Genomic DNA, 14,658 nt, shown 5'->3' on the forward strand with positions numbered 1-14,658 from the left:
CGGGGTGAACCCACATAGGAAGCAAGGCAGCTTAACTTCCTTATACCCTGTTCCAGAAAGGAAATCTCTACAGACTGAATTTCCTTATTAAGTAGAGGGAACGCAAGGTCATCTTTATATTTAGGTCATTTTCCTCATTTGTTCTGTGATCGAGAAATGGGTTGAATAAGAACTAGAATATTAGGAACTTGGCATAAATAATTCAGACACCCATGGAAACCTGTTACATTTGTCAAAGAAAGAAAAGAAAAAGAAAAAAAATGAAGGGAAGATAAAGAAAGGAAGGGAGGAGAGGAAGAGAGAGAGAGACAGAAACGGAAGGAAGGAAGTCTTTATATCTAGGAGAGTGTATTGTGAGGGGAGAGCTGTCTTCATTGAATCATGTCTTCACTGTGAAGCACAGACGAACAGTTATTAAGGGTGGGTCCAAGAGCAGCTGTAGGCTGTGTGAACTGTGACCAACAACATACAAGTCATTAACTGGAAATCAAAAGTAAATGAAAAATTCAAGTATAGTAGATGATGTAAAAGCACAACATTTCCTTTATCCAAATCTATTCTCAAAAAAGTTAAGGATGTTTAAAAATAAGAGTAACTAAGTCTAAAAGTGGGTTCATCTGTTTTCAATCACCTCATACAAAAATACCTTTCCTTTATGTTCAGGATCTTTAAGGGAAGAGGGAAATCAACTGAGGTGGGCAGAAAGGACAGAGAACAGTCCCTGCCCTCTGACGCTATTGCATTTCTAGAGAGAAAACTCATGTACCTGAAGATACACTGTAATATTGTGCAGTAAATAAGGTTAAAAATGGTGCAGAATGTAACAACTATTCTTTCCACTAAAAAATCTCTCTGAAGATTTTTAACACTGAAAAATGGCAAAATAATGGAAAAACTTTTCTTGATGTAAATAGTCATGAAAACTGATCACAAACATGATATCACAAACATGACAGCAAAGTACTACAATCCTTGGCAAGGTTTAAGAGAAAATGATCTTATATATGGAATATATTTTAAAAACACTTTTTTCTTCATATGTTGCATTTTTTAAAAACAAGCATTTGAAAACTTTTCTCGACTTACTGGACAGTAGACATATCCATCACTTTTTTCATCAATGAAAACTAATCTGGTCCCATTTGGGTCAGGAAAAATCTTTTTCACACTGACAGGATGTCGATAATCATTAACAAATTGCCAGTCTTCAATGTAGAAATACTGAATGACACCAGTCTAAAAAAAATACAGTCATAGAAATAAAAGGTTGTCAAGAAAATACAGACTTTCAGCATTTATGTTAAACATATTTCCTAACTTAAAGAAAAAAATGTCATATTTTTGATCAAGGAAGAATCTAAGAATAATATTTACTATATGAGCAAAGTACAGACCCAAGAAAATTAGTAAAATGAGAATGCACATGTGATTCAACAGTCTATTAATTCTAACATTCTTAGTGATATTAAAGCTTAATTGATTTTTCAGATTTTCCACTTGCAAGAAATACCCTTATTGTTTAAGTGACTTTCAAGTCATGTTACTTTAAATATTTTTGCTGTTAATTAATAAATTAGAAAATTAAATTTAAAATAAAAAATAAACCAAAACCCACCAGATACAATCAATTGTAGTTCTATATGTTAGCAAAGAACATGTAGACATCAAAATTTAAAAATATATCATTTACAATCACTCAAAAAAATTAAATACTTAGGTGTAAATTCAACAAAGCATGCATAGGATTTGTGTGCTGAAAACTAACAAACACAAATGAAAGAATTAAAGAACATCTGAATAAATGGAGAGGTGAACTGCATTCATGAATTGGTGTCACAGTAAACATGTTACTTCTCCTGAACTTATATACAGGTTTAATATAATTCCAACAAAAATCTCAGCAAGATTTTTTTGTAGACACAGACAAGATTATTCTAAAATTTATATGGACCGGCAAAGGAACTAAAATAGCTAAAACATTTTTGAAAAAATACAGTGGGAAAATTAGTCTATTAAATTTCAAGACTTTTTTTTATAGCTACAGCAATCAAGATTCTGTAGTACTGGTGGAGGGATAGACACATAGATCATTGGAATACACCAGAAAAGCCAGATTATTTGTTACCAGGGATTAAGGATGAGGTGGGGGCAGGAGGAAAGTGGATGTGGAGATAAAACAGCAACATAAAGGATCCTTGTAGTGACAGAATTGTTCTGTATCTTGACTATTAATGTCAATACCCTGGTTGTGATATGCAATGTAACATGACCATTGGGGGAAACTAGGAAAAGGGTTTATTAGGATCTCTCTGTATTGTTTCTTACAACTTCATGTGAATCTATGATGATCTCAAAATAAAAAGTTTAATTGAAATAAAAACACATGATAATATCTTAGATTTCTATTCGGGCCAAGATGGAATAACAGACGTGATTTAACTTTCCCACCCAAAATGACCAAAAATAACAGACAAAATACATGAAAAAACAGTTTTTAAGATACTGGAATAAGGCAACAAAGGAAAATGATCTCTGAGAGATGGGAAACAAACAAAGTAAGTCCTGTGAATGCTCCAGCTTTCGCCTTGAGAGAGTTTTCAAGCCACGGCAAAGGGAGGGAAAATGCAGGTAGAGCATGATTCCCTGAGGTGAGGAGATAGAACTGAGAATCCAGTGGGGGCAGGGAAGGAGGCGGCTAGACTTTGCAGGGTATAGTACCAGAGAGGAGAAAGCTGCACTGAGAGAGAAACTTGGAGACCTTCAGAGGGCCTACCTTGAGTCTTCAGCAGAGAACTAATCACTGCATAAATATGAGAAAACTGCTGAAGCCAGGAAAAAGAACCATCCAAAAGGATTAGAGTGAACAGTGACTGGCACTCACACAGGACTGGGAACAGTGACTGTTCCCAATAGCCAGACTGGAAAACATAATTCATGGGATATTGGGTAGAGTATTCAGGAAGATCTTGCCTCAAAAGTGGGAAGTAATTAGCTGTAGACTAAGCAGTGTTTCACATCTACCTAACAAATCACAAAAGCAGACTCAAAAGGGTCAAACTGTTTCCAAGCAAATTAACTGCATCCCAGAACAAAGCTCAAGAGTATTTTTAGGAATACAAAAACATCCAGCACGCCAAAAGGTAAAAGTACCATGAGTGCAAAGAAGTAGGAAAACATAACCCATATTAAGGAGAATAACTGATCAATCAAAACTGACCTGGATATTAGATTTAGCAGACAATGTAACTAAAACAGTTAATATCACTGCATGGCATATGTTTAAAAAGGTAAGTGGAGACATGGAAGATACAAAAACAGACTCTAATATATCTTCTGCAGGTGAGCTACCATGTCTGAAATGAAAAATACGATGGATGAAACTACTGGCAGATTAAACATGACAGAAAAAAAGGCTAGTGACCTTGAAATACAGCAGTAGAAATTATCCAAAATGAAATTGAGAAAAAAATAAAAAAATTTAAAGAGCATCAACTGTGGGATAATTTAAAGTGGTTTAATATATGTATAATTGGAGTTTCTGAAATTGGAATGCAAACAGAGAGAGAAAACAATATTTGAAGAAATAATGGCTGAAAATACTCCAAATTTTATTAAAACTATAAACCTGTGGATTCAACAACCTCAAGCAAAGAAATATGAAGAAAATTACATCAAGACAGATCACAATCAAATTGCTCAAAACCAGTGATAAAGTATTAAAAGAAGCCAGAGGAAAAAGACAGCTTACACACAGAGAAACAAAGATACAGATGACCGATTTCTCATTAGAAATAATGCAGGCAAGAAGACAGAGGAGCAACATCTTTAAAGTACTGAAAGAAAAAACTGTCAACCTACAATTCTATATCTAGCAAAAATATTTTTCAAAAATGCAGGTGAAATAAAGATGTTTTCAGACATGAAAGCAAAAGAATTCATCACCAGCAGACCAGCAGTACAAACAGTGACAAAGGAAGTCCTTTAGTGGAAGGAAAATGATACCAGCTGGAACTATGGGTCCACATAATAGAATGAAGGGCACCAAAAATGGTAACTATATGGAGAAATATATAAGATATTTTTTATTATGTAAGTCTCTTAATTGATTGTTTAAACAAAACTAATATCAGTGTATTATGGGGTTTATAATACCTGTAAAAGTAAAATGTATGACAGCAACAGCAGAGGTAGGAGGGGACACATACTATTCTAATAAATGAACTTATACTATTCACTATACCTTACAAGGTATAATGTCACTTGAAGGTAGCCTGTGATAAATTAAGGAGGTATACTACAAAACCTAAAATAACCACTAAAATAAGAGTTGTAGCTAATAAGGTCAATGAATGAGATAAAATTGAATAATAAAAAATACACAATCCAAAAGAAGGCAAAAGAAGAGGAAAAAGGCAACAAAGAAGAGATGGGACAAATAGAAAACAAATAGCGAGATGGTAGATTGAACCTAAACACAGAGATAATCACATTAAATTCAAAAGTCTAAACAACATAATTGGACTTCCCTGGTGGTGCAGTGGTTAAGGATCCACCTGCCAATGAAGGGGACATGGGTTCAAGCCCTGGGTCCAGGAAGATCCCACATGCTGTGGTGCAACTAAGCCCGTGCGCCACAACTACTGAGCCTGAGTTCTAGAGCCCGCGAGCCACAACTACTGAGCCCATGTGCAACAAATACTGAAACCCGCATGCCTAGAGCCCATGCTCTGCAACAAGAGAAGCCACCACAATGAGAAGCCCGCGCACCACAACAAAGAGTAGCCCCCACTCGCCGCAGCTAGAGAAAGCCCGCGTGCAACAACAAAGACCTAACACAACCAAAAATAAATAAATAAATAAATTTATTAAAAAAATAAACACTGTAATTAAAAGGTAGACTTTATCAAATTGTGAGAATATGGTGCCTACAAGAAAAATATTTTACATATAAAGACACAAATGGTTAAAAATAAAAGAATGGAAAAATATATACCAGGGTAACATTCTAAAAAACTAGAATGGCTATATTAATATCAGGCAAAATCAATTCCAGAGCAAAGACTATTGCCAGGGATAAAAAGGGTCATTTCAAAATGATAAAGGGGCTAATTTATGAAGAGAACATAACCATCCTAAATGGTTATGTACCTAATAACAGAGCTTCAATACACATAAATAAAAAAAAAAATTACAGAACTGCAAAGAGAAATAGATAAATCCACAATTGTAATCTGAGTTTTCAATACCATTTTCTCAATAATTGACAGAACAAGTATATATAAAGTTGCAGAAGTCTTGAACATTATCAACCACCTTGATCTGACATTCTAGAACAGCATATTCTTTCCAAATACACAAGAACATTTACTAAGACAGATCATACTCTGTACCATAAAGTAAGTCTCACAAATTTAAAAGGACTCAAGTCATACAAAATATGTTCACTGACCATAACAGAACTAAATCAGAAATCAATAACAGAAAGATCTCTGTAAAATCTCGATTGTTTGAAAACTAAACACGGGACTTCTAAATAACCCATGAATCAGAGAAGAAATTAAAAGAGAAATTGTAAAACATTTTGAACTGAATAAAAATAAAACACAACATATCAGAATTTGCGGGATGTTGCTAAGATAGTACTTAGGGGAAAATGTCTAGCACTAAGGGAGTATATTAGAAAAGAATGGTCTCAACTCAATGAACTCAGCTTCCATCTTAAGAAACTAGAAAAAGAACAAATTAAAGCCAAAATAAGCAGGAGAAAGGAAATAAAGATCAGAGCAGAAATCAATGAAACAGAAAACAGAAAACAACAGAGGAAAATCAATGAAACAAAAAGTTGCATTCTTCTAAAAGATTGATAAAACAAAACTGATAAACCTCCAGGCAGACCAATCAGGAAAAATGACACAAGTTACCAAAATCAGGAAAGAAACAGGTGATATTACTACAGATTCTACAAATATTTAAAAGGATAATAAGGAATATTATGAATAATTTTATGCCTATACATTTGATAAGTTAGATAAATGGACAAATTCCTTGAAAAACACAAACCACCAAAGCTCACTCATGAAAAAAACAGATAATCCAAATATTTTGATATTGATTATAGGAATTTATAGTTTAAAACCTTCCCATAAAAAAAAACTCCAGGCCCAGAAGGCTTCGTAGGAGAACAGCTCTGCCATGGCACCTGGCTACTTTGCAATGCCACAGAGTCAAGGCTCAACTGTAGTCTGACCCATGTCTTGGCAGAATCCTCTGTTATCTTACAAGAAACATGATGAGATGGGCACTCTTGTGAAAATCTGTCACCGAGTCATTTCTCATCCACCTCTCTGTCTTGTGGGAGACTTCCATGAGGAATTTCTCAGCTGCTTCCCTGGTTCCAATGATGTCCAATTCATCTTGGATTGTCCAATTCATCTTTCTTAGTGTATAGCTGCAGAGTATAAACTGCTTAGTTGTAGCAGAGTTGAGTCCTCCACCACAGAGTGCCTAGAAGAGCATCTTACCCCTTCGGTTTGGTATTATCCTGTGGCACTAAGGATGTGGGGAGCTCTAATAACATGATCTTCCCTTGCTGTATACATCTATTTGGGACTGTTTCCTCCTTACCAGCTGAATCTATGGAAGTGCAGCAAGCCAACCTAGCAGGTACTACTTAACTGCTGCTAGGAATTGCTTGATCACCCAATAGGCTTCACTGGCACATTCTTTCAAACATTTAAGCAAAAAACAAACAAAACACTAATTCTAATCAACTCTTCCAGAAGATTGAAGATGACTAACTCATTCTACGATCATTACCCTGATACTAAAATCAGACAAAGGCATCATAGGAAAAGAAAACAGCAGACCAATATCCCTCATGTACGTAGATATAAAGATTTGAAATAAAACTTTAGCAAATGAATTCAACAATGTATAAAAGGAAGAATACATCATGATCAAGTGGGGGTTATCCCAGGAATGCTGGGTTGGCTTAACACTAGAAAATTAATTAATATAATCCACAAATTATAAACAAACTAAAAAAGAAAACCCATGTGATCATTTCAATAGATGGAGAAAAAGCATTTGATAAAATCCAACATCCATAGAAATTCTTAGTAAACTAGGAATAGAAGAAAACTTCTTCAACCTGATAACAGGAATCTGTAAAAGACCTACAGCTAACATCATACTTAATGGTCAAGAACAAGACGAAGACATCTACTCTCATCGCTTCTATCCAACAATGTATTGGAATAGAAGGCAGATTGAAAAGGAAGAAGTAAAACTATCTTTATTAGCAGATAACATGATCATCTATATAGAAAATCCAATGGAATCTACCAAAAAAAACGCTACTAGAACTAGTGAGTTTAGCTAGGTTTCAGGATACAAGATGAATATACAAAAGTCAGTTGCATGTCTATATGCTAGAAATGAATAATCAGAAACTGAAATAAAAAAGCAATACCATGTACAGGAGTACCCAAACTACGAAATACTTAGGTATAAATCTGAAACAAGATGTGAAAGACCTGTACACAGAAAACTCCAAAACATTGCTAAGAGAAATTAAAGAAAATCTAAATAAATGAAGATATATAACTTGTTCCTCCGTGGGAAGACTCAATATTGTTAAGATGGCAGTTGATCTGTAAGTTCAACAATGATCCCAATAAAAATCCCAGCAGGCTTTTTGTAAAACTGGACAAGCTTATTGTAAAATTTAACTGGGAATACAAAAAACTGAGGATAGCCAAAACGACTTTGAAAAGGAAACACAAAAGTTAGAGGGCTAACACTACCTGATTTCAAGACTTATTATAAAGCTACAGTAATCAAAACAGTGTGATACTGATGTAAAGATAGATAAACAGATCAAGAGAATGAACAGAGAGTCCAGAAAAAGATCTGTGCATTTACGGACAATTGATTTTTGACAAAAGTACAAAATCGACTCAACAGAATAATAGTGTTTTCAACAAACATTGCTGGAACAACTGAATAGCTACATGCACGGAAAAAACCCACAATACTCTGATCCATATCTCACAGCATAAACAAAAATTAACTCAAAATGGATCACAGACCTCAATGTAAAACATAAAAGTTGAAAGCTTTTAGCAGAAAACATAAGAGAAAAACTTTGTGACCTTGGGTTAGGCAAAAATTTCTTCGATATGACACCCAAAGCACAACCTATAAAAAAATTAATTGATAAACTGGACCTGGTCAAAATTTTTAAAATTCTCCTCTTTGAAAGACACTGTTAAGAGACTGAAAAGACAACTCACGCGCTGGGTGGAAAATACTGGTGAAGCATATATCCGATAAGGGACTTGAATCCAAAATGTGTGAAGAACCATCAAAGCTCAATAAGAAAACAAACAATCCAATTAAGAAATGGTCAAGGGCTTCCCTGGTGGCGCAGTGGTTAAGAATTCGCCTGCCAATGCAGGGGACATGGGTTCAAGCCCTGGTCTGAGAAGATCCCACATGCCACGGAGCAACTAAGCCCGCGCGCCACAACTACTGAGCCTGCGCTCTAGAGCCCGCAAGCCCCAACTACTGAGCCCACGTGCAACAACTACTGAAGCCTGTGTGCCTAGAGCCTGTGCTCCACAACGAGAAGCCCGTGCACCACAACGAAAAGTAGCCCCTGCTCGCTGCAACTAGAGAAAGCCCGTGCGCAGCAATGAAGACCCAATGCAGCCAAAAATAAATAAATAAGTAAATTAAAAAAAAGAAATGGTCAAAAAACTTGGACACTTCACCAAAGATATACAGCTAGCAAATAAGCATATGAAAAGATGTTCTACATCATTAGTCCATTAGTGAAATGCAAATTAAAATCATAATGAGGTATCACTACACACTTATTAGAGTGGCTAAAATGTAAAAGACCGATCATATCAAGTGTTAGTGAGGATGTAGAGGAATTGGAGCACTCATACACTGTTGATGGGAATGTAAAATGGTACAACCAATTAATTTAGAGAAGAGTCTGTCAGTTTCTTAAAAGGTTAAACATACATTTGCTATATGACATATCATTCTACTTCTAGGCATTTATCCAAGAGAAAAGAAAGCATATGTCTATACAAAGACTTGAACACAAATTTGTTTATAGCAGCTTTATTTGTAAATATTCCAAACTGGAAGTAACACCAATGTCCATCCACAGGTTCATGGATAAGCAAATTATGATATATGCATACTGTGGAATACTACCCAGCAAGAAAAAGGAATGAACTATTGACACACACACCAACATGGATGAATCTCAAAATAACTATACTGAGCCAGACAAAAGGAGTGCCTACTATATGATTCCACTTATATACAACTCTAGAGAAGACAAGTTCATTTGTAGTGACAGAAAGCACTCAGTGGGGAGGGACGGGAGGAAGGAATCATAAAGGGTCATGAGAAAACTTTTTGGGGTGTTGAATATGTTCACTATTTTGATTAAGTTGATGGTGTTTTCACAGGATATACATATGTCAAAACTTATCAAATTATAGACTTTCAATAGTGTGGTTTATTGTATAACAATTATACTTCAATAAAGCTGCTAAAAACCCCTGATATTTTCAGAATCACTCAAGAATGAGATATTTATAAGAAAAAAGAGTTTGTAACTATGTGTGGTGATGGATGTTAACTAGAGTGTTACCATTTTGCAATACGTACAAATATTGAATCATTATGCTGCACACCTGAAACTAATATGTTACATGTCAATTATATCTCAATAAAAAAAAGAAACTGAGGGCTTCCCTGGTGGTGCAGTGGTTGAGAATCTGCCTGCCAACGCAGGAGACACGGGTTCGACCCCTGGTCTGGGAGGATCCCACATGCCGCGGAGCAACTAGGCCCGTGAGCCACAACTACTGAGCCTGCGCATCTGGAGCCTGTCCTCCGCAACAAGAGAGGCTGCGATAGTGACAGGCCCGTGCACCGCGATGAAGAGTGGCCCCCGCTTGCCACAACTAGAGAAAGCCCTCGCACAGAAACGAAGACCCAACACAGCCGAAAATAAATAAATAAATAAATAAATAAATAAATAAATAAATAAATAAATAAATAAATAAATGAAACTGAGATAGAGATAAATGCTACGTTATTGGCAGATTACTGCACTTTGAGTTCTTACTTCACAATGCTGTGTGGCACGGTGGGAAGAGTAGCTTTTCCATCAGAAAATCTTGCTTGTTAAGTCCACCTCTTCTATAAACTTACTAACCTCTCAATCTTCAGTATCCTTATCTCTAAAACTTTCCTGCTTATATATTTATGATTATATTTACTACTTATTTACCATATCATTTACCACTTTACCTGATACATGAAACCTACCCTACTTGTGTATATTAGCTCAAAGACTCATTATTTTAGGTCAAACTTAAATTTAAAAAGTCTCTCTTCTGGCAATAAGCATGTTTAAAAATATGCTCGGTTTAAAAAACAGTATGAGGAAATGGAACCTTTGAAACAGTGAATAATTGTTTTCTAATGTGGAAAACAATGCCTTTTTTTTTTTTTTTTAAACCAACTTTACTGAATTCTTCTAGAGGCTAAGCAAGGTAAGAGGTATGATATGCTTTGAAAAACTCTGAAAACTTTTTACAAATATAAGATGCTATTACTAAACTATGTTTTATGTATATGTGGCTAATGTAATATTTAGGAGTACAGGGTATTGGTGGTTCCAAAGACCAAAAAATTGAAGTGGGATTCTCAATATTCAATTAATTTTAATTAAATGTCCACTAAATGTAGGCACTGGAGAGCTAAAGTTGAATGACGTGTCTTACATCTGTCATCAAATGAAATCCTTAAAGCATCTAGGTGAGGAAAATGAGGCTGGGAGGCGTCAAGCAGGAAGTAGCAAGTAAGAGAGCTAGTATCTGAGCCCAGATTGTCCAGACTCCAAAGCCGTTGTGCCATCAAAATTGCTTATAGTTACAAAGGCACTTGACACTGGCCAATCACGCCACCTATGTGCTCTACGTAAGTATATAATGTTTATAATTGCACATATGATATCTATATAATATATGTATATAAACACATATGTAATAAACAAATTACAAAGTAAAAATGAGAAATTCCCCCATGTCCTATATTAAGGAAGACGATACGTACATCCGTGCCATAGATGAGGAAATCACCAGTTAAGGCATGACATAAAATACGGCACTTATCATCCACTGCTGGGAAAAGTCGAGTCTCACGTTCTTCTTGAGCATCCAACGTTTCACTTTCTATCTAAAACATAAAGAATAATAGTGGATCATAGATTTATCTGGATAAACCTGGTTTGCAACATCTAAGGGGTAGGGGAGAGTCTTTCTCTTAAGTTCAGCTAAACATTCAGACTCACCAAACTATCACAGACCAGTTTACTCAGAAAGATATCAGGAAGGAACCCAGCTTGCCAGCAGGGCACATTAAACATCCCTTTTAATGGGAATAGTCTCCGCAGCAGGCTCTGCAGTTGTCTAGTAGCTAGTCTCTTTGGCTTCCCAGAAGCAAAGAGCCAAGAAACAGATGTGGGAGATGCCCTGGTTGAGAAGCCCCATATTTCAGGGGCCAATATCTCTTGAGCAACTCAACAGGCATAGTTTCAAGACCCCCACAAGTGACATGCCCAAATACATGGGTCAGTGCATTCCAGGAAGCCAGACGTATGGCATTCCCATCAGTTTTTACAATTTACTTATAGTTCCTCCTAGATGCAGTTTACACAGTCATTTTTACCATAAGCAATGTTGTGAGTAGCACAGCTGAAACTCTGTCAGGTTTCATGGGAACAGAGCTTGGGAGTTAACTGAACAGTTTGTGCAGAAGGGTAAGGAGTTCTGTTAATCCTTTATCCGTATCTGGCTTTCTAGCTAGTCTGTCATATGGTTGCTTCTTTATTTTTTTTATTTTTTAAAAATAAATCTTTATTTTAGAATGCTTTTAGATTTTTAGAAAAGGTGTGAAGATAGTAGAGTTCTCATATACCCCAAACCCGGTTTCCCCTATCATTGACACATTACATGAGTATGGTACGTTTATCACAAATAATAACGAATATCGATACATCATTTATAACATAACTCCATACTTTATTCAGATTTCCTAGTTTTTACCCTAATGCCGTTTTTTTGTTTTTTTAACATCTTTATTGGAGTATCATTGCTTTACAATGGTGTGTTAGTTTCTGCTGTATAACAAAGTGAATCAGTTATACATATACATATGTTCCCATATCTCCTCCCTCTTGTGCTCCCTCCAACCCTCCCTATCCCACCCCTCTAGGTGGTCACAAAGCATATGGTCGCTTCTTGACCAAAGTTCTTGATAATAAAACATTAGGCTGTTCATCACTTACCTGAGCAGGCCTCAGGACATCAAAATTATACTTACCAAATGTAACTGGACTTTGCCTTCAAAAAGTGCAGCTGCATAGTCAGAATGAAGGCAAACGCTGGCTACTGTCCCCAGATACTCCACATCTTTCAATTTTTTAACAGCTGCAGCAATTAAAACAAAACCAAACACATAAAATATAAATAAAATGATCTAATTAATGATTTGCAAATAAGTTTTAAACGTGTGCCTTTGCAAGAATATTCTGAACCTAAAATTTTTATTTTAGCCATTTTAAAGAAAATCTTAGTTGCCATATAAATTTGCCTTCAGGAATTTCATAGTGGTTCACATGCAACAAAGTAATGTAAAATAAAATCACATGCAAAACAACCAAAAATTAAACCTTAGTGACAGTAAGCTTAATAGAACATCTAAGGATAATTCTCAGGTTGGCTCTGTTCCTGAGGGATATCTGACCTCCAGTGGGGAAAGGGGTGGAGAGGAGGAAGGAGGGGAAGAAAAAGCAAGGCTCACTTCAGATGCTAATGGTCATTTTTCAAAGAATAAAGCGGGGGAGGGAATCAACATTTACTAAGTACCCACCAGACCAAGAAGTGCCTAAGAAAGACCGTGTGCAAAAGCAGATCACACATTTTATTTCATTTAATTTTCCTCATAAGTAGAAGAATCCTCATTTTCCAGATGAGTAAACCAATGCTCAGAGGGGTAAAGAATTTGTCTACAGGCACCCAGCTAAAAGGGGCAGAAGGGAATTTGAACCCAGGGCCCAATTCTAAAGATCACACTCTGCCCCACTATACCATGGTGTCTTCACAACAAAGGTAAAGAATAAAACCTTTCCAAAATTTATGCAAATTTTTTAGAAGATTTGCAAAACCATTTAAGCTAAGAAACAGATGTCTGAAGAAAAAGAGTGAAAGACTTGGTCTTAAAAGAAACTATCAGTGCTTCCCAAATAAAAACAAATTATATGCTAGGTAAGAAAACAACTGGATTTAGACTTGCCGTTCTCTCCAAGGACATAAAACCAAGCTCGATTATTCATTCCCACAGCCAGATGATAAAGCCCTACTGCTACAAAGTTGGGTTCCACATCCACAGAAACTGTGACTGGTAGCTCCTATAATAGAGAAAAATAACAGTAGTTAACCGCTGAAACTGTTTTGATTTTATTAATAAATAAAAGTAACACTGTTTTCATACTCCTTCAACAGGATTGGCTATGGTGACTTCAAGGAGGGAGGTGAGATATGCAATCCTGGTGCTGCAGGCATCCCCGAGGATAGGGAGCTTGGTCAGGAAAACATGGAGCGATCCCCTCTGGGTAGACAGTGCCAGCAACTGACCATCATCTGTCCAGGACAAGGTGCCCAACCCTGAAATAATGGACATAATAAAGGATTATTCAAAAACAGAGATACTGTTGCAGGCAAACAAGCAACTGTCTTCACTTAAGCTGCCAGAGGCATAAAAATTTTCAAATTTTAGAAATAGTTTAAATAGTCTTTATTTAGACTAGGACATTCATCATGGATTGGCTTATGAACATGAGCCCTGATTCATTCAACACTGGCTCAAAGGGAAGGTATGTAAGAATTTAGTTTTTGCAACTGGATTTGGGATAAAACGCACCAGAAATCTTTGAATCAAAGTGGACTTATATGCTTCTAGTCAAGGAGTATGACTCAACATAATTACTAAAATAAGGAGGCTATCTTAGGGAACTCTAGTAAAAGGTGTTAATTTTATTCCTCCTATAATTAATGCAAACCATACAGTAACACATTACTTTCTGTAATCGAAACGATAAAATGTCAATCTGCTACAGAAAAATCGGTACCTTTATTTTCATCATCCAGGTTGATTATAGCATACATGTCTTTTAATTCTGCCAAGTCATGGATTTTAATGCTGAAAAATAAAAAAAAGTCCTTTAAATATGAGCGCTAAGTTAAATTGTTTTTGTTCACAAACAATTATAAGCTATGGAACAGGTCAGTGTTCTTCAAAAAGGGATGTACAGGAGGATCCACTGGGTTAAGGTAAGAAAATATTAAATTTTCTATATTTAATTATATTTTATCCTTTAAATTTTTGTTTGTTTATTGAGATGTGGGGTAGGGTTGTGCCTAGTACATTTAAGTCCATGATGCATTGAGTTAAGTTTTGATTAAGGTGTGAGGTTTAGGTTCAGGTTAATTTTTTTGGTGTATGCATCTCCAACTGCTCTAGCACCATTTGTTGAAAAGGCTATTTTCATTCTATTTAGTTACT

The 14,658-nt window shown here is 35.8% G+C and overlaps 1 protein-coding gene across 5 annotated transcripts in view; it reads right to left on the reverse strand.

The window, feature by feature from the left end:
• The window catches only part of WDR19 (WD repeat domain 19), an 83,518-nt gene that overhangs the window by 44,840 nt on the left and 24,020 nt on the right, over window positions 1-14,658 (reverse strand). For all 5 annotated transcript variants that reach the window (XM_007178817.3, XM_007178816.3, XM_057546460.1 and 2 more), the window contains 6 exons: window positions 14,225-14,295; window positions 13,588-13,760; window positions 13,390-13,504; window positions 12,418-12,524; window positions 11,149-11,271; window positions 1,087-1,236 (listed from right to left, as the gene is read on the reverse strand). In XM_007178817.3, the coding sequence (XP_007178879.2) occupies window positions 1,087-1,236; window positions 11,149-11,271; window positions 12,418-12,524; window positions 13,390-13,504; window positions 13,588-13,760; window positions 14,225-14,295 (739 nt within the window). The remainder of the gene's footprint in view (window positions 1-1,086; window positions 1,237-11,148; window positions 11,272-12,417; window positions 12,525-13,389; window positions 13,505-13,587; window positions 13,761-14,224; window positions 14,296-14,658) is intronic.

The sequence above is a fragment of the Balaenoptera acutorostrata genome, chromosome 5, assembly GCF_949987535.1.
Source record: "Balaenoptera acutorostrata chromosome 5, mBalAcu1.1, whole genome shotgun sequence".
NCBI classification, from domain to species: Eukaryota; Metazoa; Chordata; class Mammalia; order Artiodactyla; family Balaenopteridae; genus Balaenoptera; species Balaenoptera acutorostrata.